We start from the raw sequence: 25,913 nt of genomic DNA, 5'->3' as shown, positions 1-25,913 counted from the left end.
ATGAAACAACAATAGCGGTAAAAAAAAACTTCAATTTATGACGTTCAAACTGTGACTTTTGAAAACGATTTTGAATGACAGGTCTATTGGTAAACAGGAAGACACGGGGCCGCTTTTTTACCATTGCTGCTTTTGTTCACACCGCCCCCCTTCCTTTTGGAAAATTCTGGATCCACCCATGAGCTAGGATGCTTTCGCGACATGCACACGTTTTGCACTTGCTGAAATAGTACGTATTTATAAATTGATAGTTTTTGTTTTACTTTATCGTCACATTCATCTTGACATTAAAACTCGTTACTACTACACTGAAAGTAAGGGCATCGCGAAAACACTACAGGGTGCACCCTGGTAATTAGGCCAGAAATATTTCTATCAAAATATTCTATATTAGAGGGTCCTGAGAGCCACGGAACTGAGGAATTCAAGAAATATGAGACTGGACCTCTGGGCCGGACTCGGGGCTTCCAATTCTGAGCAGTTTGGATGCAATCGGGTATGAAAGTGGCACTATTTGAGCCATTTTGCTGAGGGAGGGTTTTTCAAAATGGCTACTTTTCTGGACAGGGACATTTTCTGCATTTTAGGGGTGGTCTGCTTCTGGTGAAAATTTCTCAAAAATTCATTGGTCAACCCCCCGAAAATTGAAAAGAAAATGAAAGAGGACATGTGGAACATCATTTTTCTGTGCAGCCTGAACACCTGTGAGAGTTGTGAGTATTTTTAAAATGTTTGTGAAGTATGGGGATTTATCACTGCTGTCTATGGGAATTTATTTGTAGTGGTGCACCCTACAGAAGCTGACGAAGTAATACATACCGCCCTCTATTGCTCAGGTGATGCGTACGAATTGCGCAATCATATCACAGTGACGCAGAGTAAATTGTACCATGGAGAAATTCTCCATGATTGTACGTACGATCTCGAGTGAGAGTGTCTCGTGACTGAGTCATTCTTTTACAATTTCTTCTTTTTAAGGTAAGTATTAATACTGATCGTGTACGTGTATTTGACGGCTTGATGTATTTTGATGAGCAGATGATAATAATAACACTGTTATAGTAACACGTCGTTAGACCAAAACTCCACGTTCATGTACATGTGCGATGCATCGTCATCTCTGATCATCCGATCGTGTACACGCCAGGCAGTGTCAAAAACAAATGCGTACATGTCCCACTGTTGTCAAACTGTATGATATCCAACTGTTGCAGTTAGCTATGTCGCCCACACTCGCGTTTGTTTTAATAACATGAACAAAAGCGTGCAGCATTTTGTTACGAAATGTACTTATGTAGACATGGTAGATGAGACATGACGAGAATTACTTGCTGAACTTAATCGCTGGCTGTACTTCTTTTGGGGCATATTTTGTTAGGCCAATTTTCGCGTTCAGCGTGACGACATTATGGACTTTTAACCTATATGTACGACAAAGGGGCAAATTTACCCTTCATTCTATATTATAATGTGCAAAAGTTCCCGTTTTTCCCACTGCGAGAATATCATGATGTAACGGGCCGATCGCTACAGGTTGTTTAGGATCCTGGAGACAGACAGTCCACACAATATTCCACAGGATTAGGCGGATTTGATAACAATAATATAACACAACTTTAATGATCTCACCACATCTCAGGACACCATTTTACAAAAACACTGATGACCTATCCCATCATGCTTTTTCCTATTATGCGGTATGGTGTCCTAGAACAGACATATACATTTACAAGCTATACACTGCGTTTGTATGAGTGTGTGTGGGTACCAGTCCGCTACAATAATTCAGTCGAGGTATCACCAGAGAGGAAGGACTCTGAAGGAGTTTGAACAGCCTGGGCTTTGGGGCAGCGTGGACTTTCGGGATTCTCGCAAAATGGCAGGTACCGCGCCAGTGAAAACAGTGACCATGGCTATATACACACCAGCCAGTCCAAGGATCGGGTTACCCAATATTTTCTTTGATCAATATGTACGCACGTGCTTGTTGCAGTTTTCTCAGAGGCAGTGTGGTTGCTACACGCTATTACATGTATGTAAAACTCCCAGGTGTCTGCACTGCCCCATTAGTATAACATCTGGCCAATCACTGTTTTCTGGCATGCCCGGTATGTCCATAGCCAGAGCTTGCTTGTTACCTACTGTTTCACAACCATTAGCCCCTGTTGTACCCCATGATCTTCACTGCAATTTTTTTGCCGGTAATCTGCATCCTTACAATGTTGTGTACTGTAGTATAGGAAGTTGAATATTCATGCCATCGTTGGTACTTGGTGTGATCTGACAACATCATCAAATTTATGCTTGCGCAGTTGCTTTTATGAGGCTGTGTACCCAAAGTGTTCATGTGCAGTTATTGCCCATATTGAATGCTTTCTTGTGGACTTATTTTGGTAATACAGTTGAACGTCGTTTAATAAGAGGCCCTTCGGACTTGGCAAATTACCTTGCTATAACAGGAATAAGCCTTTTGCGAGTTAACTTTGACCCAAATCTGGGACCACGGACGTATATAAAAAAAAACTGGACTTGCAACGCCTTTGTATGAAAAAGAAGCCAACCAGCGGCCATTTTACCGAGCCGAATACAAAGGCGTGGGTTGGCTCCCTACTATTGACGTCAGGAAGAACAAAGGCGGGCATTACCAGGAAAGCTTTGTATTCGGCTCGGTAAAATGGCTGCAAGTGGATTCAATGACTCTATAAGCTGATTAAGGGCATTGCGAGTCCAGATTTTATTATACACGTCCGTGTCTGGGACACTGAGTTCTTTAAATTCACGTGAACATAACAACTTGAATTCTCCATTCTAAAACCACTGTTGCTATACCTTGTGATTCAGAGCAAGCTTATGCTTAGTTACATAAGAGATGCCTTGTGACAATACACTGTTCTCAATGGATAAGAAGGGCACAACGGGACCAGTCCATTCCAGAGATGGTGGTCACTATGCAAAAGCTTGCCCTGAATCATAAGGTATAGCAACAGTGTCTTTAGTCTGGGGAATTCAATTGTTATGTTTATGTGCAATCAGATAACTCAGTGTACCAGAATTTATTTGAATTTAACTCGCAAATGGCTTATTATTATCAGGAATAAAAACAATAAACAAAGGATTGGGACCTAAAAATGTCCTTGTTTTAAGCAGGATCTTGTTTTAACAGTGCTCTTTTTAATGAGGTTCGACTGTAAATAGCCAAGTAGTTTATAAGATGTGTTTTATTTGAACCATTTTTATTACAGAAATTACCCAAAAAGGTATTTTGTGAGATCTCATGATCACTCCTTGTGATGAAACAGCGCATGTTGTTTTTTTGTGAACTTAACTGTCCTGTGGTGGTCAACATATTGTTGGCCAGTCTTAGTCAAATTTGTACAAAGACTTTGAAAACTGATGTTTTGGATGTTGCATGCATAATGGAAAAGTGCATCAACTGTGTTCAACATAACATCATCAGGTGTATGCAGTGTGCACATGTTCAGTACATCTGTCTGTATTCATCCAAATTTCTGTTAAATATTCAGGAGCCAATGTGCACCACGAAAATTTGACATTCATAACACCATGTTCACATGTCAATCTGTAGGACGTGACATTATTTGAGAAGACCTACCGTATTATTGTTCTCATGTTTTCGGCCAGAAGTTCACTTTTCGAAAATGGTAAGCTACAGAGTGTAGAAGTGTGATTTCAGATTAATGCGACACATGAACTTGTTGGTTCACTCACTAGGTCTCGCAATATTATTGCCCTTCACTGCGTGTGGCTTATTCACTTTGGCACACTAGCAGCCAACATAAACCAAATTCGATAAATATTGATTCTGAGAACTTGGGCAGTGTTTATGTGTACAAAAATTCTTACCACAACCTCATATTTCACATTAGTCCAGGGCATGCCCACAGAGCAATATTTGCTACTTCGTGCCGTGCACAGCTCCCAAGTGCAAGTTCAACACATCTACCTCCACAAACCCCTTCCACTTTGGATGTGCATACAAATTGAACGGGGGATAGACTTCTTGAAATATCAGCTGGAGGTGAGTTGAGGCCTGCTTGATGGTTTAACCCACCAGTCAGGCCCATCTGGACAGTTTGTGTTTACATGGCCTGTGTTGTGAAGTGGCAAATGGTTCCCTGTCATTAACTGGTTAACCAGCAGTCATCGTCATGTATTAAAAAAACTACAACCTTACCCACTGCCTGCATCTATGTTTGCATAGAGTTTCTTCAGGAACTCTCCATTAATGCTTTCTGTACCGACATGTCTTTCTTTCTGCATGCAAACTAAGACAATCAGTCAAGTACGTAAACCTAATATGCAAGCATGAACTTTATTTACCAGAGTTTTCACTCAGAAAAGAACCTCGTAGTGCCTTCCAATCACACACATGTAATACTGAGTTTGAACCTGTTTCTTAGTGTTCTCAGTTCATCTTTTTTTTCATACAGTTCCAGACCATTAGATTGTGTAGTCTGTTTTCATTTTTCTGGAGAATGAGGTGACGATGGAATCATGAGCTCTTTGCAATGTGCAGTAACTGGTATCCTGCTGGTGTCAGCGGTGTCAGTTCTGGTAAGAATGCTTTCTGCATGTATTCATTTGTAAATCCAAGGTTTCATAAAGAAAGCGAATAGCACGTGTGTCAACGACCCCCTTTCAAAACCATATTACCGAACGTAGAGTGCTGTTTTGCATGAACAAAACTGGTTGGTTTTACAAAGCAGTTGACAGCATTTGATTGGACCAAGACATAGCGTGTGCATGCTGCAATACATGTGCAAACATGAGCAGTCTGCATGGATGTACTGTGCAGGAAATGTCAGAAGAGCACAAGAATCATCTCAGTATCTCCCATCATTGCCCTGGGTGGACCTGTGTATATGCATGGATCCTAAAGGCCCTCTGGTATTCTGAGTACTTTTACTGAGCTCTAATCAACTGTTTCAGAGCTATTTCCGAGTTGTGAGTGATGTCCATCTTAAAGTTTACAAATTAACCATCCATCAATCCTCCCTCAATCCTCCCAAATCCTCCGGAAGATTTTGAAGAACCAAGGCTGTATCCTAGCCAAAAGGGCCTGGGGTTAGTATTTAGGCTTCCAACAATTGAAAACTGAAAAATTTATCTGAGGGGTAGGCATCTAAGAATTGCTTTCCATTATTTCAAGCAATATTAATTTCTTCGCTCACATTATTGATAAAAAAATCCCACACTTCCATGTACATTTTCAAGGGTCAATAAGCCACAAACCACGTATTAATACATTTAACTGTGTTCAGCCATCCTCAGTTGTATAAAGTCCTCGAGAAACTAATGTTAGATTTTAAAGGAGCCAAAATGAAGGGTAAAAGTAAGTGGTAATGACAAAGGAAAGTCCTGAGGGACATGAAGCCAGTTTCTGGTGATGGGACAGTTTACCATTTGAACCGGAGGATTGACAGTGGCAGTTTATTCTACCGTAGCTGCCACAAGATTAGCCCAGTGTTGGACAAAGGTAGCTTTGTAACAGATACAGTCCTGTATGCTCACAATGAGGTTGTAGGTTGAATCCCCTAGTACATATGTTGGGTTCATTTTCCCTCATACCAGGACAAGTTTTTTTCCGTGTAACTGATCGACAACAATTTTGTGGCTGAAAACTGTCAGTCCTGTAACATTCACGATTTGATAACTGTATTTTCAATCCTGTAGGATAGAGTCAATGGACGTCCAGCTAGGCTGCTATTGCCAGCCAATGATTCACCTTCACCAGAGGACTGCCAAGCTCCTGACGAGTACTGGGATACAGAAAAAGGAGATTGTGCTATTTGTGTGCAATGTGGACCGGGACATGGTTCAACAGCTGTAAGTATCCCCTGCCAGTGATGTAGCTGAAACTTAAGAGCTCAAGACTGAGACCTGATGACTGAGACCTTATAGGTTAGACCAACATTAATACCTCCAATTAATCAGCATAGTAATGGGAAATAATATTGTACAACTTGGGCTTAAGCAGTTTTTCCCAAATGTTGAAGGAATTCAAATGCTGTCACAGTGTTACCAAGCGGTCAAACCCTCAGCCTTGATGCAATGCATCTTTCGCATAGAGTAAGTCAGTTTTGCCATACAGCCTCAATCCTCAAATCCCCTTAAACCATCTAGAGGCTTTTGGAGGTTGAGGAGGGCTGGAGCTAAAGTTATTCAATTACAGTGGAACACCGCTATATCGAACACTGCTATACCAAACATTCGGCTGTACTGAACATCGTCCTTGGCTCCCAATATTTTGTGCATAAAACCTACCGAACTCTATACTGTCGTCGTTTGTAATTCCTGAACGTCAACTTGATAAAACAGTCAGGTTTTCCCCAAGCACAAGAAGGGAAAGCCGCTAGTTGTTGAAGAGTTAATTGCAATTAACTAGCTGAGAAACTGGATACATTGGTCCGCACTTGTTCAAAGTCGTCTTCTAGTAGGCGTGGTTAATCTGCCAACGGTATTGAATGGACACTGGTTTTGCAACTCCACGTGATCAGGTGCAGAAGAAAACCGCACACGCACCGTGGCATTGCACTAACATTAGTCTAAAGAGGGCGCTGCTGATACACAAGCCACTGAGATTCTCCACAAAATGCATCAGAGATCGATCTTGAGAGGTAGCTTCTCAACCTTTAGGACAAACTTGAAATCAATTTTGTAACTTAAGATTAAATGAGAAACAAAAGTGATTAACAGATACATTTTGAGAAACCTTAAACATGAATGCAACGGCAAAACATCACAAGAACAGTGAATCATGGTATCACAAGAGGGTGCACTTCAGTTAGACAAGAGAGGGGTGCTATTCAACATTTTGCTGTACCGAACGCTGTACCGAACATCTAGCGTTGACCCCACCGTGTTCGTTAAAATTAGCGGTGTTCCACTGTACTTTAGTTATAGACCACTAAAATCAAATAACCCACCTGAACACGTGCCAAAAGTGTTTAAACCATAATAACTGAATGGGCAAGTATATCCATACCATTGAAAGATTGATCAACTGATCAAGAAACTTAATTTACTTTTACTGTGAGGTTTCCTACCACAAAGTAACATACTCTGTTGATGATTCCTCCAACTTCCCCCATTCAGTGCCGTCAAACCTCTACAATTGACTGGCTCTAATTTCATTCTATTAAATGTTGATACACCTTAATAGTTGGAGATACTGAACCTATTGAGTAATTTTGATGTCATGAAGTTCAGGCCCACATCTTGAACAAATCACAAATTTTTCATACATGTAGACATACCAGAGTATTTTTAGAAATAACAAATTCTGATAAAACATTATTCATACCCAAAACCATCTACCTGTACAAATTTTCCATGATTTTCTTTGTCCCATTTTTGGGTACACTGTCAAAAAGTTATCTGCAGACTTCAAAATCAAATCTGAAAGCTGCACTAAAGTTCTGGCGTTACTTTGTAACAGTCAATAACCCCTTGACAACGGGAATTTCTTCCCGAAAGCCGACTCCAAGAATTCCAGCCTCGCTTGGCCATGAAGGCCGCCTGCCAAACTGCAAATTCTCGTTTTGTGGCCCTGTGTGCTCTGCACGCTTTGAATTACACGGTAAAAAGGCTGATTGTTCGGTCACCCTTCCACATTCCCGTTGCCTCTTTTCAAAGTGGGGACTATTGTGAAGCTGGTGATTATGATGCAAAATCTGTCTTTTCATTTCTGGGCCACGCACAATGACCAATTACCACATATGCAAGAGCCAGGGTCTGCCTTCTTTCACCGTGTTCGCTCGAGCGTGGGCCGTGAATAATGCCTTAAAAGCGGGCTGAGGATCTCAATGTTTACGGCAGCTATAGCCGCTTCCCGGCACAAAGGGGTTAAAATTGACAGATTATGAACACAATTAAATACAGCTTGATGACATTGTGGACAAATGGCATTAAGCTCATGTTGCTTAGTAGTGTGTCTTTACTGTGTCAAGAATGCATCTTTGCATAGGAGGGTTAAAATCTGCTTTACAGTACAGGTCAGACATGAAAACACGAACAGTGAACCTGACGCACTGTTCAATACACGCTGGACATTTTTTTGCATACATTGCTGGTCCAGTGCATGATAAGCCAGGCTCTGGACCTCATTGTCTCTAAAAATTTTCAAATCCAATGAAATTGGTCTGTAGTCCACCTTATGTGTTTGGATACAACAGAATTATTTTCTGAATTTAGGCTTGGGATCGAATGAAGGGACGACAACACTTTTCCTTGTTCTGGATTAGATCATGACAAAAACCTATCATAACAAGGTGATTTTCTAAAGAGATGAATTTTCAACTTTATGTAGAGAAATATTAGTTCACGTATCAGAATTCCAGTAAATTAAACTTCTGTCAATTTCAACACGACTTTTTCAGCTGCACAACTTTCCCCGCACAAGTGTGTGCAATCATGGCTTGCAATAAAATGAAAAAAAGTACATGTACGGAGCAAATTTATTTCATGCTTTTCTGCACACTGAAATTGAGTACAGCAAATTTTTATGCGCATGTCAGGATCGCTACTGTAGGGACCATCTTGACTAAAATTTGGCTAGCAGACCATGAAAAAAGGTTTTGCGGGTACACCATGGAATCACTCTCTTTGGGCGAGATGTGATTCTAAAAAGAGCCTGTGAGTGTCAACTTGACACACTGGCCAGTGTGCTCTGGCCGTCCTCAGGAGAGTGTGCTGGACTGGAGTCAATAGCTGGGTTATAAAGGTAATCTGGAAGTGGTGGAGCATGGAACAGGATTTGTAGGTTTTGTAACTTCAGCGTGTGCACTGTTGCATGAAGGTGTTGGATTCTGTGGCGGTGCGGGGTTGTAGAATTGGCGGGAAACCTTGGGTTCGGGTATAGGGGACACTTATGCCAAGGGGCGATGGGGCAGGCTTTGGGTAGTGAAAACCTTAATGCCTGGAGTGGGTGGCATGAGTTTTGGGTATAGGGGACCCTATTGCCCGGGAGTGGGGTATGCTTGGGTGCTAGTAGTGGGCACCAGATGTTGCTGAGCTTGAAACCAATGTCTCGAGGTACGGTGGTGTGCCGGAAAATCTCAATGGCTTCTCGAATTCTTCTTGGGAGCCAGTTCTGGATGGGGTTGGCAAGTTGTGCTTTGTCCCATTCAATGCAGTGGTGCGTGGGGAATGCATGTTTGATGATGGCCGACTTGTCGTATTCTCATCTGCCGTGCGAGCATTGTTATTTGTGTCTGGTGGGGAGGTTCACTGCCGGTTTCCCCAATGTATGCGTGGCCACATTCACATGGAATGTGATATACACTGGGGCGACTACTGGGTAGAAGCTTGTCCTTATGAGTGTGAAGTGCAGCCTGCAGCTTATTGGGTGCTGAATGATAGACTTTGATGTTGGCCGACTGCAGGATGCTGTGGAGTCGGTGGGAAGTGGGGCCCAGGTACGGTGGACATACTGTGGCAGTGGGGGATTGGGGGACTTCAGGTAAAGGTGACCATAATGCTGTGGGGGAAGAAGGGACTTCAGGTATAGGAGACCCTAGCGTCCTGGGAGAGGGCTTGGAAAGGTTGATGTGCTGGTTGCGGTAGCCGTTCGTCTGGAGGGCGGACTTGATGTGGTGGAGTTCTTGTTCTGATCTTGTAGGCTCTGCAGGTGAGGGTGGGGTTGACCTAGGTCTTGATGGCTAGGTGGTGGAAAGATCTCTGGTGCGGGTACCGGTCGGTGTGGGTAGGCTTGCGGTGGACATGGTGGTGGAGGGTGCCGTCTGGGTTTCTGGACAGGTGGACATCTAAGAAGGAGAGGTGTCCGTCTTGTTCTTGTTCCATGGTGAACTTGATAGTGGGGTGTTGCTGATTGAGATACTCAAGGAATTCTTGGAGGTGATCTTGACCAGGGGCAATATGACGAATGTGTCGTCAACATAGCGCAGCCAAATGGTGGGTTTGAGGTCGGCGGTGAGGAGAGATGATGTTTCAAATTCTTCCATGAAGATGTTAGCAAGGACCGGGGATGTAGGGGATCCCATGGAGGTCCCAGCTGTCTGATCGTAGAACTGGTCTTGGAACTTGAAGTAGCTGGATGAAGCGCAGAGGCGGATGAGGTCTGTGATCTTAGCAGAGGAGAGAGCTGTGCAGTCAGTGAGGGAGTGGTCGCTGTCCAGTCGATCCTAGCAATCTGGCATACTTCTTCGTTGGGAACATTGGTGAATAGCAACACCACGTCGGAGCTCACCATGATGTCTGTGGGCTGGAGTGACAGGTTGCTCGTGAGCTTCACAGACTGGGTGCAGTTGGAGATGTGGTGTTGTGTATTGCCGACCAGGGGCTGGAGGATGCCAGTCAGGAAGCTTGCGGTCTCATTAGTAGGTGAGCCCCTTGAAGACACAATGGGGAGCAGGGGGTGGCTTGTGGATCTTGGGTTGATCGAAGAATCTTGGACAGGTAGATGCCAAAATGTGGAGGCGATGGTGCGGGTCTGCTGGAATGGAGTCGGAATGGTGGAGGATGGGGATGTGGCTGGCAATGCGTTTTTTTTCCTTGGGTAGGGGTGGTAGGAGCCGGATGTGAGGATGTCTTGTACCTTGTTGGAGTAAGCTACAAAGTTCATGAGCACGGTGGCATTGCCCTTGTCGGCCGTGATGATGTGTATGGACTTGTTGCTGCGGAGATCACGGAGGGCTTCAACTTTGGGTCTGGTGAGGTTGAGCTTGACCGGTTTGGCATGCAGGAGTGCTTGGTGGATCTTGACTCGGATGTTATTGGCTGTGGTCTTGTCGAGTTTCCATATGGCTGATTCCATGGCTTGGATGATGTTGGCTAGGGGGACGGCTCATGGTGGGGTGGCAAAGTTCATGCCTAGGGAGATGACACCTGTCTCCGTGATCAACAGGGTGCGCTGGCTGTGGTTCATGACGATGTGTCTGTGGAATTCTCTCTGGCAGCATTTGCCGTTGGGATATAGAAGATCACTTAAGCTCGGGGCGTTGGAATAGAGATATAGACGATCTCGAGCCTAAGGGACCCCACTCAAGCCATCGAGAAACGCATCGTCAACCACCTCCTCACCCTCCACCATTCCAACTCCATCCCAGCAGATCTGTACCGTTGCCTCTGCCCATCGACATCTACCTGTCCAAGATTCTTTGGTCAACCTAAGATCCACAAGCCAGGCACCCCGCTGCACCCCATTGTGTCTTCAAGGGGCTCACCAATTTACGAGACTCCCTGCTTCCTGACTGGCATCCTCCAGCCCCTGGTTGGCAACACGGCACACCACATCTCCAACTTCACCCAGTTCATGAAGCTCACAAGAAACCTGTCACTCAAGCCGACAGACGTCTTGGTGAGCTTCGACGTGGTGTTGCTATTCACCAATGTTCCAACCAAAGAAGTATGCCAGATTGCCAAGGATCGACTGGACAGCGACCACTCCCTCGCTGACCGCACAGCTCTCTCCTCCACCAAGATCGCCGACCTCATCCGCCTCTGCGCTTCATCCAGCTACTTCAAGTTCCAAGACCAGTTCTACGATCAGACAGCTGGGACCTCCATGGGATCCCCTACATCCCCGGTCCTAGCTAACATCTTCATGGAAGAATTTGAAACATCATCTCTCCTCACCGCCGACCTCAAACCCACCATTTGGCTACGCTATGTTGACGACACATTCGTCATATGACCCCATGGTCAAGATCACCTCCGAGAATTCCTTGATTATCTCAATCAGCAACACTCCACTATCAAGTTCACCATGGAACAAGAACAAGACAGACACCTCTCTTTCTTAGATGTCCACCTGTCCAGAAACCCAGACGGCACCCTCAACCACCGTGTCCACCACAAGCCTACCCACACCGACCAGTACCTGCACCAAAGATCTTTCCACCACCCAGCCATCAAGACCTAGGTCAACCCCACCCTCACCTGCAGAGCCTACAAGATCAGAACAGACGAACTCCAGACGAACGGCTACCGCAACCAGCACATCAACCTTTCCAAGCCCTCTCCCAGGACGCTAGGGTCTCCTATACCTGAAGTCCCTTCTTCCCCCACAGCATTATGGTCACCTTTACCTGAAGTCCCCCAATCCCCCACTGCCACAGTATGTCCACCGTACCTGGGCCCCACTTCGCACCAACTCCGCAGCATCCTGCAGTCGGCCAACATCAAAGTCTGTCATTCAGCACCCAATAAGCTGCAGGCTGCACTTCTCACCCATTAATAAGGACAAGCTTCCACCAAGCAGTCACCCTGGTGTATATCGCACTCCATGTGAATGTGGCCAAGTATACATCGGGGAAACTGGCAGCTACCTCCCCACCAGACTCCAAGAATACCGTTGAACAGCCGACGAGCAGAATACGATAAGTCAGCCATCATCAAACATGCACATTCCACGCACCACCGTATTGAATGGGACAAAGCAGAACTCGTCATCCCCATCCAGAACTGGCTCCCTAGAAGAATTGGAGAAGCCATCAAGATTTTCTGGCACACCACCGTACCCTAAGACATCGGTTTGAAACTCAGCAACATCTGGTGCCCACTACCAGCACCCAAGCATACCCCACTCCCGGGCAATAGGGTCACCTATACCCGAAACTCATGCTACCCACTCCAGACGTTAATTTCTTCTCTACCCAAAGCCATCCCCCCTCCCCCATTGGCATAAGTGTCCCCTATACCTGAACCCAAGGTTTCCTGTTGATTCCGCAATGCCACAGGATCCAACACCTTCATGCAACAGTGCACACACTGAAGTTACAAAACCTACAAATCATAGTCCATGCTCCACTGCTTCTGAATTACCTTTATAACCCAGCTATCCACTCCAGTCCAGTACACTCTCCTGAGGATGGCCAGAGCACACTGGCCAAAGTGTCAAGTTAACACTCACCGGTTCTTTTTAGAACCACACCTTGCCCAAAGAGAGTGATTCCGTTGTGTACCTGCAAAACTTTTTCTCATGTTTCTTCCACCATGCAAAGCTTCAAATCTTGCTAGTTGTCCAGCATTCAAGTGGAACCCTGTTTGATTCTACTGATTTCTTGTACATAACTTACTAGTTTTCTCTAACTTAATTAATTAAAAGAAAAGCTTTGTCATAAAATCTGCTAGTTATAGTTGTGTTGGCTGAAAATTGATTTCTCGTTTGATTATTTTTTGTGCCTGATGTGGAACTGGTTTTTTTGCGATCCGAACCTGGATAAACCAAACAAGGAATTGTGTTGCCGGCGCGGTATTTTTATGAACCTTTAAGTCCAAATGAAAAACTTTATCTTTGAAAATAATTTGATGATATCTCGTACATATAAGGTAAACTATGGACCACATTCCCCTGGAATTTGAGGACTAGTTGAACTGCATTCAAGCTCAATATTTTTTGTTATGTGAAACTAGGACAGTGACTATGCTGGTCAACAAAGCACTGACTGTTCTGTGGTTTGCACAAAGTGTAAATTTATACTTGGCAGATTGGATTATAACGTCAGCATTCTGTGTTATACAGAAGTCAGTGTGTTTCATGTTTGTGGTTAACTCCTTTTGTGTCTGTTGGACTCAGTACATGCTGACACGCAATTGCATGTACATGTACATGTATCTTGTCTGCTAAAATTCTGACTTGTAGTGTATGACCACGAAAACTTCCTTTAAATGGTTTAAGAGATAAGCCAAAATTGCAAATTTGACACCTTTTAATTAAAATAGGTCATCCTTGTCCCATCAAATTTTTAAAATTTTTCATGCTTAGAAACTCCAAAAATGTTGGAGGAACACAAAAATGGCATTTCTGTTTGTTTCACAGTCATGATATTGATAAACAAATAATTAGGGCTTAGCTGGTATGTGAAGGAGCGCTTGGGTGAAGTGACAAATGGGCAAAGCGGCAATTGGGCAAAGTGGCAATTCAGGGAAGAGGTTGTGGACAGAGTGGTGAATCGGCAAAGTGACCAACATCATTTAGTTGAAGGGTAAAAAGTCATGCAGGAAAATTTTCTTTTGAAGTAATTCAAGACAAACCACTTGATCCTTTATTGTTGATTAACTTTACCAAAAAAAATTAGCATACAAAAAAATTGGCCACTTGAAACCATAGTTGAAAGGGAATTATTGAACTTGCTGGCGTACCGTTCACCTAACGATGTTATGGTGTGATTGCTTCAATACAGACACTGAGGGTGCGCTCGCGCAGTTACTCCTGTTAACATTAGTAGGATGCATGTGCATTACACTTGGGTGCAGCAGTGTATTCCCCCTTTAGCGAGAGTATAGTCTCGTTGACCCACAGGTCGTACTCCTGCCGTTCAAGCACTCAGGAGTATACTCGTGTTAACACAAGTTGCTTGCTCAAATGCACCCTGAGTGTCTCTGTCCAACCTGTAAACTTGTCTGACTTCCATTTTTTCTGTGTTCACAGGTGGAATGTGGCTATGGCAGAGGAGAAAAGGGAACTTGTAATGCGTGCATTGCAGGCGAAACCTACCAGGATGAGGTAACAGCAGGGCAGTGCAAACCATGTACACCGTGTGATGAGAATGCCATTGTCAAATCCAACTGCACCACAAATCAGAACAGGGTCTGTGGTCCCTGCAAACCAGGGTAAGCATTGCTGATCACTGGCTCTGTTGCTGAACTCTGACTCCATTGCTGACCACTGACTCCATCCATTGCTGATCACTGATTCCATTGCTGATTACTGACTCCATTATTGATCACTTACTCCATTGGTGATCACTGATTCCATTGCTGATCACTGATTCCATTGCTGATCACTGATTCCATTGCTGATAACTGATTCCATTGCTGATCACTGACTCCATTGCTGATCACTGACATGACTGGATCATGGTTTGCAGCATGCCATGCATGACTGTCGAATGTACTGATATGTGTCGACTAGAAGCTAAGTTTTATTAGGTCTAATGAACCAAACCCACAAGTCGTTCATTTTGTAATCCTCAAAGAAAATATTGTCTTCACAATACATGTCATCCAAATTTACCTTTCTGAACAAAGTTTTATGCGCAGAGTGTTTGAAATTTGTTTCAGATGTTATCTGCACCTTCTGAAAAGGAAACCTTTTTTCTTTGAGTAGTTTTGAATTAATCAAATAGAATGATGTAATTGAAAAACCAACACATTGATTAAGTAACCAAATTTGAGTAACCAAATTATCCTTGCCTCCGAAGTTGCATTGTAAACAATTTATCTGTCTGTGGAAAAGGATGAGCTACACTGTACATGTACATCTGCATGGACTTTAAAGATTTGTATCATGATCATCGTGAATGTATTTGTTAATATCTGCACAGGTATGGCTCCCACTCTGGCCATGAAGGGTTATGCAGTCTGTGCCCTGACTTCAATGATGCAGAAAAGCCACCAGAATGTGACGGGACTAGTACCCCACTACCAATCATTCAAGCTTCCCCATCCACGGTGACATTAATCTCCAACACAAATCAGGAAAATGTAGGCAGTACCCAAAACGTTGCCATGGAGACAAATTTAGACACCACATTTTCTTTTACCAGGCTGTCGAACGGTACAACTGCCAAACAAGGTAATGTCATAATTGAGAAATGGGTTGAGATCTCACGAAGTTAACTACGGCTTTTTCTGTGTTTTTAAGATGAAATATTGTTAATCCAATCCTTGAGTGGACAACAGGGTGGTTACCTCTTGTCAGAAAGTTGCATTTCATGGTGTATTTTTCTGTTGCTTGATTTGGCTCTAGATAAACTTTGTGTTGCCAGCAAAACTGATGGGGCATACTCTAAAGTGTGTTTTCTTCCCATGTTTGTGAATTTGATGCATATGTATAACTTTATATATGTACATGGTATCTTTCAGAAATCTATTGATTTTGGTTGCTGTAAGTCAAAGGTTATACCATTGTGGCTAAAACAATAGATTGAACAGTTTCGTTACCATGACTCCAGAAAGACCTGATGTATGTGAATAAGCCATTTTCCAGTTAAATTTGAGTAAATTCTGGTACACTGAGTTCTTTAAATTCACATGAACATAACTTGAATTCTCCATAATAAAACCACTGTTGCTGTGCCTCATGATTCAGGGCAAGCTTTTGCTTAGTTACATAAGAGACGCCTTGCAACAATACACTGTTCTCAATGGATAAGAACGGCACTAAGGAACCAGTCCATTCCAGAGATGGTGGTCGCTATGCAAAAGCTTGCCCTGAATCACGAGGTATAGCAACAGTGTCTTTAGTCTGGGGAATTCAAATTTTTACGTTCCTGTGCAATCAGATAACACAGTGTACCAGATTTTATTCAAATTTAACTCACAAGTGGCTTGTTAGTCTCGGGTGGTCTAGGCCAGTGAAGGTAGTTTTCACAGTGGAGTTTTTGTGATCACAAGTCAGGGCTTTGGGCTTTGGTTTAGTGGGGCATGTTTGTTGTTGACACACCATTCTGTTTTGCTTCTTTTTTCAGTTATTGACAGAATCCATGCATTGTTTTACTTTTGATTACTGTGAATGGATGATACGGTTATGATTTGCTGATGTGAAAATGCTCTAAATAGGTTTTAAAATAACACCTAAAAATGATCACAAAATATGGAGGGCCTGACACTTTGATCCTAGCAGAATCTTTCTCAAGGGCCAACTTTGAGAAAGATTCTGCTGGGATCGAAATGCCAGGCCCTGCATATTTTGTGATTTGCATTTGAAGTCACTGTGGTCAACAAGCAGTTTGCAGCAGTTTTGTTTTACATAGGACCTAGAAATGATCGTAGAATACCTGTTTCAAGATTTTCAAAAAAAAGATGATTTGATCTCGGTAAAACTTGTTTGTTTTGCAATAACACATTGATCGTTATTACTATCAGTTACTGTTGACTGCAGTTTTCTTGTAACATTGTGTGTGTACAATGCAGAATAGCCATGTAGTTTACAGTGTATATTCTTTTTGCATGTTTTTTAACAGGAACTTCATCCCTGGGCATTGGATTGGGTATTGGATTGGGTGTCGGATTGAGTGTGATCTTGATCATCTTGTTAGTATACTGCTACAAAATATGTCAACAATGCCGACAACCTTCAGGTAACAGAGAAGCCCTCACTGAATATGAAGTAACCACTCAAAAAATTAATCCGCGAAAAAAGAAATTCCCATCTTGAAATTTGTTAATTTCAAGGCAAAAATTTCAGCGTGCACTGCTGCAATAATGCACATTTTTGCCGTAATAGAATCTGCTGGTTCACAGTAACAATAACATAAGGGGAAACTTGAAGTTTGGAGATGAATGTCATCAGTGACAATCACTCTTTTTAGACTTGTATAAAAAAAACACAAACTTCCTATTGCTATTGTAGAGATCCTCATTTTAATTAAATGTCATCCAGGTTGATTAGTTCATATACAAGTAAGCCAGATTGTGGGTATGTGCAGTTCAGCTAAAAGAGTAATCCACCAACAAGAATTAGAAGCTGTCACTGTAATGGCACCACAGCTGTGAGCAGGTGTTATGCATGCACTACTCTTGTCTTCAGCCTGTAGGGTGTCATGAATGTACACATGCCTTAATTGAACAATGCGTGCTTTAGTGTGGTACCACTGCAGCTACATCCGTGTTTGCACTGGACTCTTCTTTGGTCAAATGTGCAGAGACTGTTGACGATTTGACAAAATTCAATGCGGACAGCCGGTAAGCTGTCCATATTGTCAAGTGTCGATCATCGGTTGTATTTTTTACCTTCCTGCCGCACAAGTTTTACAGGGCCAACAGGGTCGCAGAAGAATTACATTGTCAACTTTACGTTGTAGAAAAGTCCCGTACGGATGGCCAGTGTAATGTAAACCTTAACATTTTGATCGTGGTAAATCTGTTTGCAGGTCAATGGGTCGTGATCTCTGGTCCCCCCCCCGCAAACTAGTCCGTACAGCTACATGGCAGTGCATAAGCATGATATCGAAGTCACGTCATGGAGCAGCAGAATGTACCAAAGCTGCAAGCCATAACAGTCATTTTGGTCATTAATTGATTTACTGTATGGGTGTTTTCCCAATTCCGGTATGCCAAACTTGTTCAGTCCGATTGCAGCTACGAAAAAATCCTCAAATTCCATGGAAATATGGTCACCAGTCCGTCTTGTGTTGGAGATACTAAAAAGATTTTTTCAAAATCTGTGCTTTTATGTGGACTTAGAGGATCAACGAAAGTGACGACAACTCTTTTCCTAAATGGTAACAAAAACTTCTTCATGAATAAAAAGTAACCACACAACAAATCCACGATTCAGCCAGACTCATCGTAACAAGCTGATTTTCTAATGAAAAATTTCTTAATTCAGAAAAAATTGGTTCATAAATAAGAATTCCAAAGAATTGAAAAGTAGAGCTTGCGTAAATTCGACTTGACTTTTTCAGCTGTACAGCAAGCTATCACTGATAATATCTCCCACGCTGCAAAGGTAGAACCCATTACGTCACGTCTCTGCAACATCCCTGTAGTTGAGCTCACAGCCTATTTACACATGTGTGCACTTAATGTGTGATCCGAAACTGGGAAAAAGCATTCAGTTGTCGGCCAATTTTTAAAAACAGAAACTCTAAAAGTCATTTCTATTAAACAGACATTAAATGCAAAATTAGTATGACTCTTAATTATGAAAAAAAGTTTGGAATTGCACAAAGTGAATGACATATCGCCCAACTTTGTGTTGATTTCTCTTTGCTCCCATCAGAAACCACTCCTGTAAGTAAAACTTCGCCATGACTGAAAGTATGAAGTAAAAAGAATCATGCAGTTTTCTGAGACTACATCTGATGTCACACTATAATGTCAATCAGAGGTTACCCTCATGAGATTCTGAAGGCACATACCACTGCATGGCTATGGACTTTCCATGAGTCTGAGTAATCCACGTGCAGATGCACACAATAAAAGCCACGATGAAATGTTCATAAGGAGTCGTTGTAATTTTGTACAATTTTTAGTCCAGTGCGAATGCGACTTATGGCGTCTCCTTAGATTTATCTACATCAGGGTTCTGCCCACGTACAAACCTGCGGATCAGGCCCAATACGCAATAATTTCTGCCCGATACACAAAAAACGGGCCGATACCCATTTTTTTCATCCTCGATATGCACAATATAATTAGTATGGCTCAGAATTATCTACATAATGCAGATTGCATGTCCGGAAAATCTGGATGAAAAAGCAGTTAATAGTCCTGCATTTTTCTGTGTACATGTACATACTATAGGTAGCCTACATAGTACATGCACTGTGCACCACGCGTTGGCGGCCACACTGCACACCGTACATGTACGTCGGTACCAAACGTTCTTCATGGCTGGTGTGGCATGAAATCTGAACTTCCGTCATGGGTGTCGTACATGCACCCGCACACATGTGTGTTTTCTCTGTGCCGTGTGCTCAATCAGCTAGTGGGGCTGCATTTACGAAGGTTACAATTTTATACTAAACCATTTGCAGAACTTACAACATCGACCCCGCACACATTTTTTTTCATGGCAGCAGCCGTAGCCCTCTGTAACAGTGTTAATGGCATCTACGACAAGGAAGATATTTCTCGTTGCCATTTCACTACGTTTTGTCTCGCGCACAACGGCAGAAACTCAATCAAAAATGGGCTCTTTTTTTAAGCCAATAACATCAGCAGTCCGCGCTGAGGGAAACCCAAAGGCAGACATTGCAGCCACCTGCAGCACGTGCACAACAAAAAACAAAGGTTGAAGCATGTGTTAAAATTAAAACTGAATATATGGGTGTTTAAATCGTTGATTAATACAGCCACTACATGTTGTCAGATGTTTTTAAAATATCCAAAATTTGAAAAAAAAAGTTATTGAATCTCTCATGTTTTTTCCTGAGAAAAGGTACTTGAAAAGCCCAGGAAATGCTCTAAAATGCAGCTGAGGGCATCTAAAGTCCCACGCCATGGCTTCGCAGAATGTTGGAAAACCAAAATGGATATCCCCCACAGTTTTGAAAAATCCTGGGGAGAACCCTGTACATGTATCGCACAAGTTGGCTCATGACATATTGCAGACATGTACTAAACAGATTAAGTTTTCAAGCTGGATATATGAGATCTGTGTTTTTTTTTCATGCAGAACCAGGTCTAGATCCTTGTGAAACAAACTGGCCCTGATTGCTGGGGCATACTTGAGATCCCCTTCAAGGCCAGGGTGTATTTCATGTAAGCCTGTGGGTGCTAATCAATATCTGTTCATTTTGCTGGTTGGTTTTTGCATGATCTAGGACCGAGCAAACCAGATGTGGTGGGTGCTTCACAGGAGGAGAAAGACAAACTCACTGGAGACCCAAGTGGAACAGAACATGATAATGCTGAGGCATCAGGTGGTGGAGATACTGAGGCTGAAAGGGTTACACATATTGATGAGGGTGCTATTTATTCTGCTCCCAAGCAAGAAGGTTCAGTACGCTTGGAGCCAAATGCCCCAGACCAGACCCTTCCAAATGGGGCTTTGCCAATAGATACAGACAACCCATCCAATGGAAGGTCTACACTGGAAGATATGCAGAATGCCCAGCACACTAAAGAACCGGGCCATTCCAGCAAGAACGGAGATGTCACCGTAACTCCCAGTAGTTCCTGCCGGCATGATTCTACAGATGGAAATGTCTCTCCTCGCATCATGCTGCCCACCATAGAAGAGAGCCCTAATGGCCAGAGGTATGTTAATGAAATAGGATTAACAAATTTGTACGCGATGTTTCTGGTGCTGAGACCATGAGAACCTTGTATAATAATAATTTAAGCTGGGCCTACAGCATAGGTTTTGACAAGTTACTCATGTACATATGTTGACATGTGTTAATGATGGTCACAGTCCTAGCACTAAACTCGTTTCAAACATGGCCTCCCTATATCATTACAGTGGAACGTCGCTATACCGAACACCGCTAAACGGAACATTCGGCTGTACCGAACATCATCCTAGGCTCCCAATAAAATTTGTACACAGAACCTACCGAACACTATTTAGTTGCCGTTTGTAATTCCCGAACATCAACATGATAAACAGTCGGTGTTTTTTTAGTTGGAAAATGACAAGTGGGCATTATTTTCCCCAAAGATAAGAAGGGAAAGCCACTAGTCTTCAACGGTATTCTATAGATACTGGTTTTGCGACTTCACATGAATGGGTGTGGAAGAAAACCGCACGTACGCCCACCATGGCATTGCACTAACAATAGTCTAAAGAGGCGCCGCTGATACACAGATCAACTGAGATTTGCCACTGCATGCCTCAGAGATTGATCCTTAGCGGTAGCTTCACAACTTGTGGAATAAATTTGATATCATTTTTGTGACTCAAGATTAAATAAAAGACAAAAATAATTACGGATACATTTCTAGAAACCTTAAACATGAATGCAACGGCAAAACATCACGAAAACAGGGAACCAGGGTATCACAAAAGGGTACACTTCAGTTAGACAAGAGGGGGCGCTGTTCAACATGGCAACGAAACATTCGGCAGACAAATTTGCTGTACCGAACGACCACTGTACTGAACATTTAGTGTGGACCCCATCGTGTTCGTTATAGCGGCGTTCCACCGTAATACCGGCATTTCACAGTAGTGTGCCTCCAAGTTTTTGCAAAATCTGTTGACCCTTTCCAAACGTGCTTTGGGTCAACAGATTTTGCTCATTGTGATCGGTCAGTTTGTTCTAAGCTCTTGGAGGTGCACTATCGTGAATCACCTGTATTCATACTGGCTGTATGGATTAGACAAGCCTTATGCTAGCAGCATATAGCTCCGTAAAGTTCCAGTGGCATATGTATGGTTTATGTTAGGGGAGGTGGGTAAAATGGGGATTTTCTTATGGAAACAATTTTTCCATATAATGAATAATCACCAATTAAAAAGTAATGGGGCTTGCAGTTCCCTCAATTTAAAAAAAGTGAAAATTTTACCTATTTTAGATCTGTCTCTATGGAAATGTCTTAATCTTTTTCTTATTAGGTTTGATTTGATTTTTGGGAGTGTGTTGGGGTAGCGTTGTGTTTGGTTTGGTCGGGGTGGGGACGGTTAGTGTGGAGTTGGGTTGCATTGTGTTGTATCTTTTTGTTTCCTGGAATTCTTTTATCCAGTGCATCTGACAGACCTGCTCTAAACAGACAAAATAGCAACAAGTTTCAGCAAATCCTTGATACGTTTTCATCAAAGATCACCAGCCATTGTCGTCCAGAGTTCAAACGTAGTATCTCTGAACCAGCTGATGAAAAGAAACGTCAAGACATTCAGCAAACAGTCAGTGGCAAACAAATAGTGTTGCCTCTAACAGTACGGAAAAAATGTATTAAGGTACGTGAACATGCATACGTTCCCGTCCAGAAATCCTTTGTAATCTATAGAGGGTGCACACTGCAACTGGGCTACTGGCAACAATCAGGCTAATGTTGACAGTTCTAATGTGGTCACTTTGTCACTGCAAAGAGCCAGTCATTAGGTCAGAGGTGTGAGCGATTGGGCCAACAACAGCAATCAGGCTAAACTCGAAAGTCTTGCGGGAGTCACTGTTGTTTGGGCTGGTTATTGTGACTAGCCTGGTTGTGATGTGTGAAGTATATGTATGAAGGATGCCACTTATAAATGAAATACATTTCGTGCTCGGAGATGACTCATAAGTTTTTGTGACTTTCTTTAGTCTTTTTGTGACCAATTCAAGAGAAGTTTCGTTGAGATTCATAAACTTAAACTTTGAGGCAAACAGAGATAGTGCTTCGGATGATACAATTTATTGAGGTACAGTTGACTGTCAGTGACATGAGCTTGGGGAAGATGAGATTCTGGTTAAGACGAACATATTTCACCAGTCCTGACCAAAGTGTGTACATTCCTATGGGGAAAAAATCTTTAATACGAGCTTGGGTAATACGAGATTTCGGTTAAGGCGAGTGCTTTTTCCGATGTATTGTTATCTCTCTATTTAGCATGAGTATTTTGAAAACAACTCGTCAATCAACGGACCTATTCAATACAGGTGCTGTTGTACTAGGTGCGGTGATAACGCGCGCTAATCAATGACTGTGGTTTTGGTGCATTTTAGATTCAAGGGCGATCAAAGGATTTTCTTTGTGGGTGCTATCATGCCGCCCAGTTGGCATGAACGCAATGGACAGCGAGTGTTTGTAATTCCCAGGCCACTAGAGGGCCCGACCAGAACAAAACTCGTTACAAACCCTACCAAAACATGACGAGAATGGAAAATGCCCCTACCCAACTTATAAACTAACATAAAATTCATTTGTTATTGAAATCCATTTTTTCTCTTACCTGTAAATGTCCTTTTGGAAGTCAAATTTAAATCCTATATCCAAACATTTGAAAAAAAAAAATTCATTTCCCGCTAAAAATATATTATCCTAGCCCCGACCTACGCCCGCTTCTGTCCACCAAAAATTCAATGGTTTCCTCCATGTATAAACATGCACATGTATAAAATAACATCTGTTTAGTCGGTCACCAACTAAAATGTTAATGTACTTATGTGCGCGTTCCCCGTGACAGTGACCACACCATGCAGGTTACATTGCTTATTGGTGACGAGACCGTTTGCCCCGTTATTGTGTTCTATTAATTTTCTGCTTAGTTCTTCTCAATTACCAGATAATACATGTTTTATTACACTCTTTTTAATCGATGTACAATGTACATTACAATTTCATAAAGAACATGTTGGAACTGTTTCGAAAGCAAATCCATTACCCTTCAACAGTAGTACGACCGACAAACGACACATACGAGTGGAAAAATACTTTTCACTTAAAAGTAGGTTTTTTGGATAATATGAGATAATTAAGTAAGTCCCGAGGCCCTCGTATTAATCAGAGTCAACTGTGTTCATGCTGATTGAATCTTTCTGTAGGAACAGAGGAGAATCATGGAGTTAAACAGAGTTTTGAGTGATCCAAGTTTGACTTCATAAGATGTCACTGTATTCAATGAAACTCTTACATACAGATATAAGAATAAAGCTTGAATCAGACTGACCTTTTTTTTCATTGTGAGCTGATTTGGCACACATCAGAAGATGTTAAAAGACAGATAGATCAGAAGACTGTAGAAAACTTTTATTGAAACCTTATATGAGACTTGTTATTCTCACCACAGAATGATAAAGATAGAAAGCAGAAGGAGTTTGACAAGAATTTCGAAAAAGCGTGCAGCTTGGGGAGAGGTAAGGTCCTTGAATTCTTCTGTTTTTTCCATATTTTTCAGCCAAATGATTATGTCATATATGGGCATATTTTCTCATATCAATATTGTTCAGAAGTGCAGAGCTTTGCGTTCTTTTTTTACTGCTGTTATTAACAGGCATGTAGGAAGATAATTCTACAGAGGAGGGGCAGAAAAATAAAGTCTCTCTAACTTTCCATTTTTCCAATGTGATCTGAGTTAATATCATCAAACACTGCTACAAATACCTTCCACTCCAAGAATGCAAATTGCACAATTTGTTTAGAGGGACCTGGCCCCCACCATTTTTTTAGGGGGGGGCCTACTGGCCCCCCGGCCCCATTTCCTAAGTTTCCTTTGCTGCACTGTTTGTGCAGTTTTCTTTTATACACTATTTGTGCAATTTTCTTTCACTGTCTAAAAGCTACTTGGTTTTGACATCCTTTTGGGGGTATTAAGTGTATTGAAAAGTATACATTTTTAACCATGTGAAATTTTCCATGTTTCTTGGGACAACAGAGGGCACTGTTGCCGTGATGTCAATCAGGAAGACAATGTACTCACTGCCGAGAGTGTGTTTTGTGTGTTCAAAATGTAAATAGCAATTACTTATTGAAAACACTTTAGGGGAAGGGTTGCTCATTGGCTTACAGCCCGTTCCCACTTGATCCACCAATTGGGGGATCTGATCCACCTTTTGCCAAATCGCCTGATCAGATCCCCCAAATAGTGGATCAGATCCAGCAATTGTGTGTAGTGGGAACGCTAACCGTTATAAGGTGGATCAGGATCAGATCCACCTTTCTTGATCCTCCTCTGGAGCAGGATACAGATCTCCCAATTGGTGGATCAGATCCCTGCAATTGGTGGATCTGATCCAGCAATTGTGTGCTGTGGAAACGCTAACCGTTATAAGGTGGATCAGGATCAGATCCACCTTTCTTGATCCTCCTCTGGAGCAGGATACAGATCCCCCAATTGCTGGGTCAGATCCTGCAATTGGTGGATCTGATCCAGCAATTGTGTGCTGTGGAAACGCTAACCGTTATAAGGTGGATCAGGATCAGATCCACCTTTCTTGATCCTCCTCTGGAGCAGGATACAGATCCCCCAATTGCTGGGTCAGATCCTGCAATTGGTGGATCTGATCCAGCAATTGTGTGCTGTGGAAACGCTAACCGTTATAAGGTGGATCAGGATCAGATCCACCTTTCTTGATCCTCCTCTGGAGCAGGATAGAGATCCCCCAATTGGTGGATCAGATCCTGCAATTGGCAGATCATGATCAGATGGGAACGCAAAAGGTGGATCAGATCCGGCAATTTGACCTGTCAACATCCGTCCGTGTACGAGTGGTGCGAAACTTTTGTGGTCTGATGAACAAAGAAATACGTTTTTGGCATGTAGCTCATGTGAAATTTTTAACGTGCACAGCATCCACAATAAACAACTGCTGAACTACGGGCTAGCAAAATGTGTCACCACGCATGCTGCGATGTGTGTCTTGCCCTTTCACAATTTTCGTTGCGCATTCGTCCGTTTCTTAACCTTTTTCATTTGTGTAATTTCACTTGCTTTCCATCAAAAACTAATTCCATGTTAGTGTATAGCCTGCAGTGTGTGACAGAGTTTCAAAAACGGAAGCAAAGTTTGAAGAGACGACGTACTAGGCTGAACATTCGGTCCGATTCAAGGTCGTCACGTC

General features: G+C 42.6%; 1 protein-coding gene across 1 annotated transcript in view; it reads left to right on the top strand.

Moving 5' to 3' along the window:
- The first annotated feature begins 850 nt into the window (after positions 1–850).
- Positions 851–25,913, top strand: part of LOC147800110 (uncharacterized) — a 29,431-nt gene continuing 4,368 nt past the window's right edge. Inside the window, exons 1-10 of the mRNA XM_087133209.1 lie at positions 851–978; positions 3,888–4,039; positions 4,452–4,575; positions 5,695–5,847; positions 14,414–14,595; positions 15,309–15,559; positions 16,950–17,066; positions 20,256–20,691; positions 22,120–22,333; positions 24,143–24,209. Of these exons, the coding sequence (XP_086989335.1) occupies positions 4,516–4,575; positions 5,695–5,847; positions 14,414–14,595; positions 15,309–15,559; positions 16,950–17,066; positions 20,256–20,691; positions 22,120–22,333; positions 24,143–24,209 (1,480 nt within the window). The 5' untranslated portion in view covers positions 851–978; positions 3,888–4,039; positions 4,452–4,515. The remainder of the gene's footprint in view (positions 979–3,887; positions 4,040–4,451; positions 4,576–5,694; positions 5,848–14,413; positions 14,596–15,308; positions 15,560–16,949; positions 17,067–20,255; positions 20,692–22,119; positions 22,334–24,142; positions 24,210–25,913) is intronic.

This window comes from Acanthaster planci, linkage group LG02 (assembly GCF_054643075.1).
Source record: "Acanthaster planci isolate LZ-2023a linkage group LG02, COTS_SCS, whole genome shotgun sequence".
Classification (NCBI taxonomy): domain Eukaryota; kingdom Metazoa; phylum Echinodermata; class Asteroidea; order Valvatida; family Acanthasteridae; genus Acanthaster; species Acanthaster planci.
Note: the sequence above shows the minus strand (reverse complement) of the source record. Positions and strands in the feature narration are given on the sequence as shown.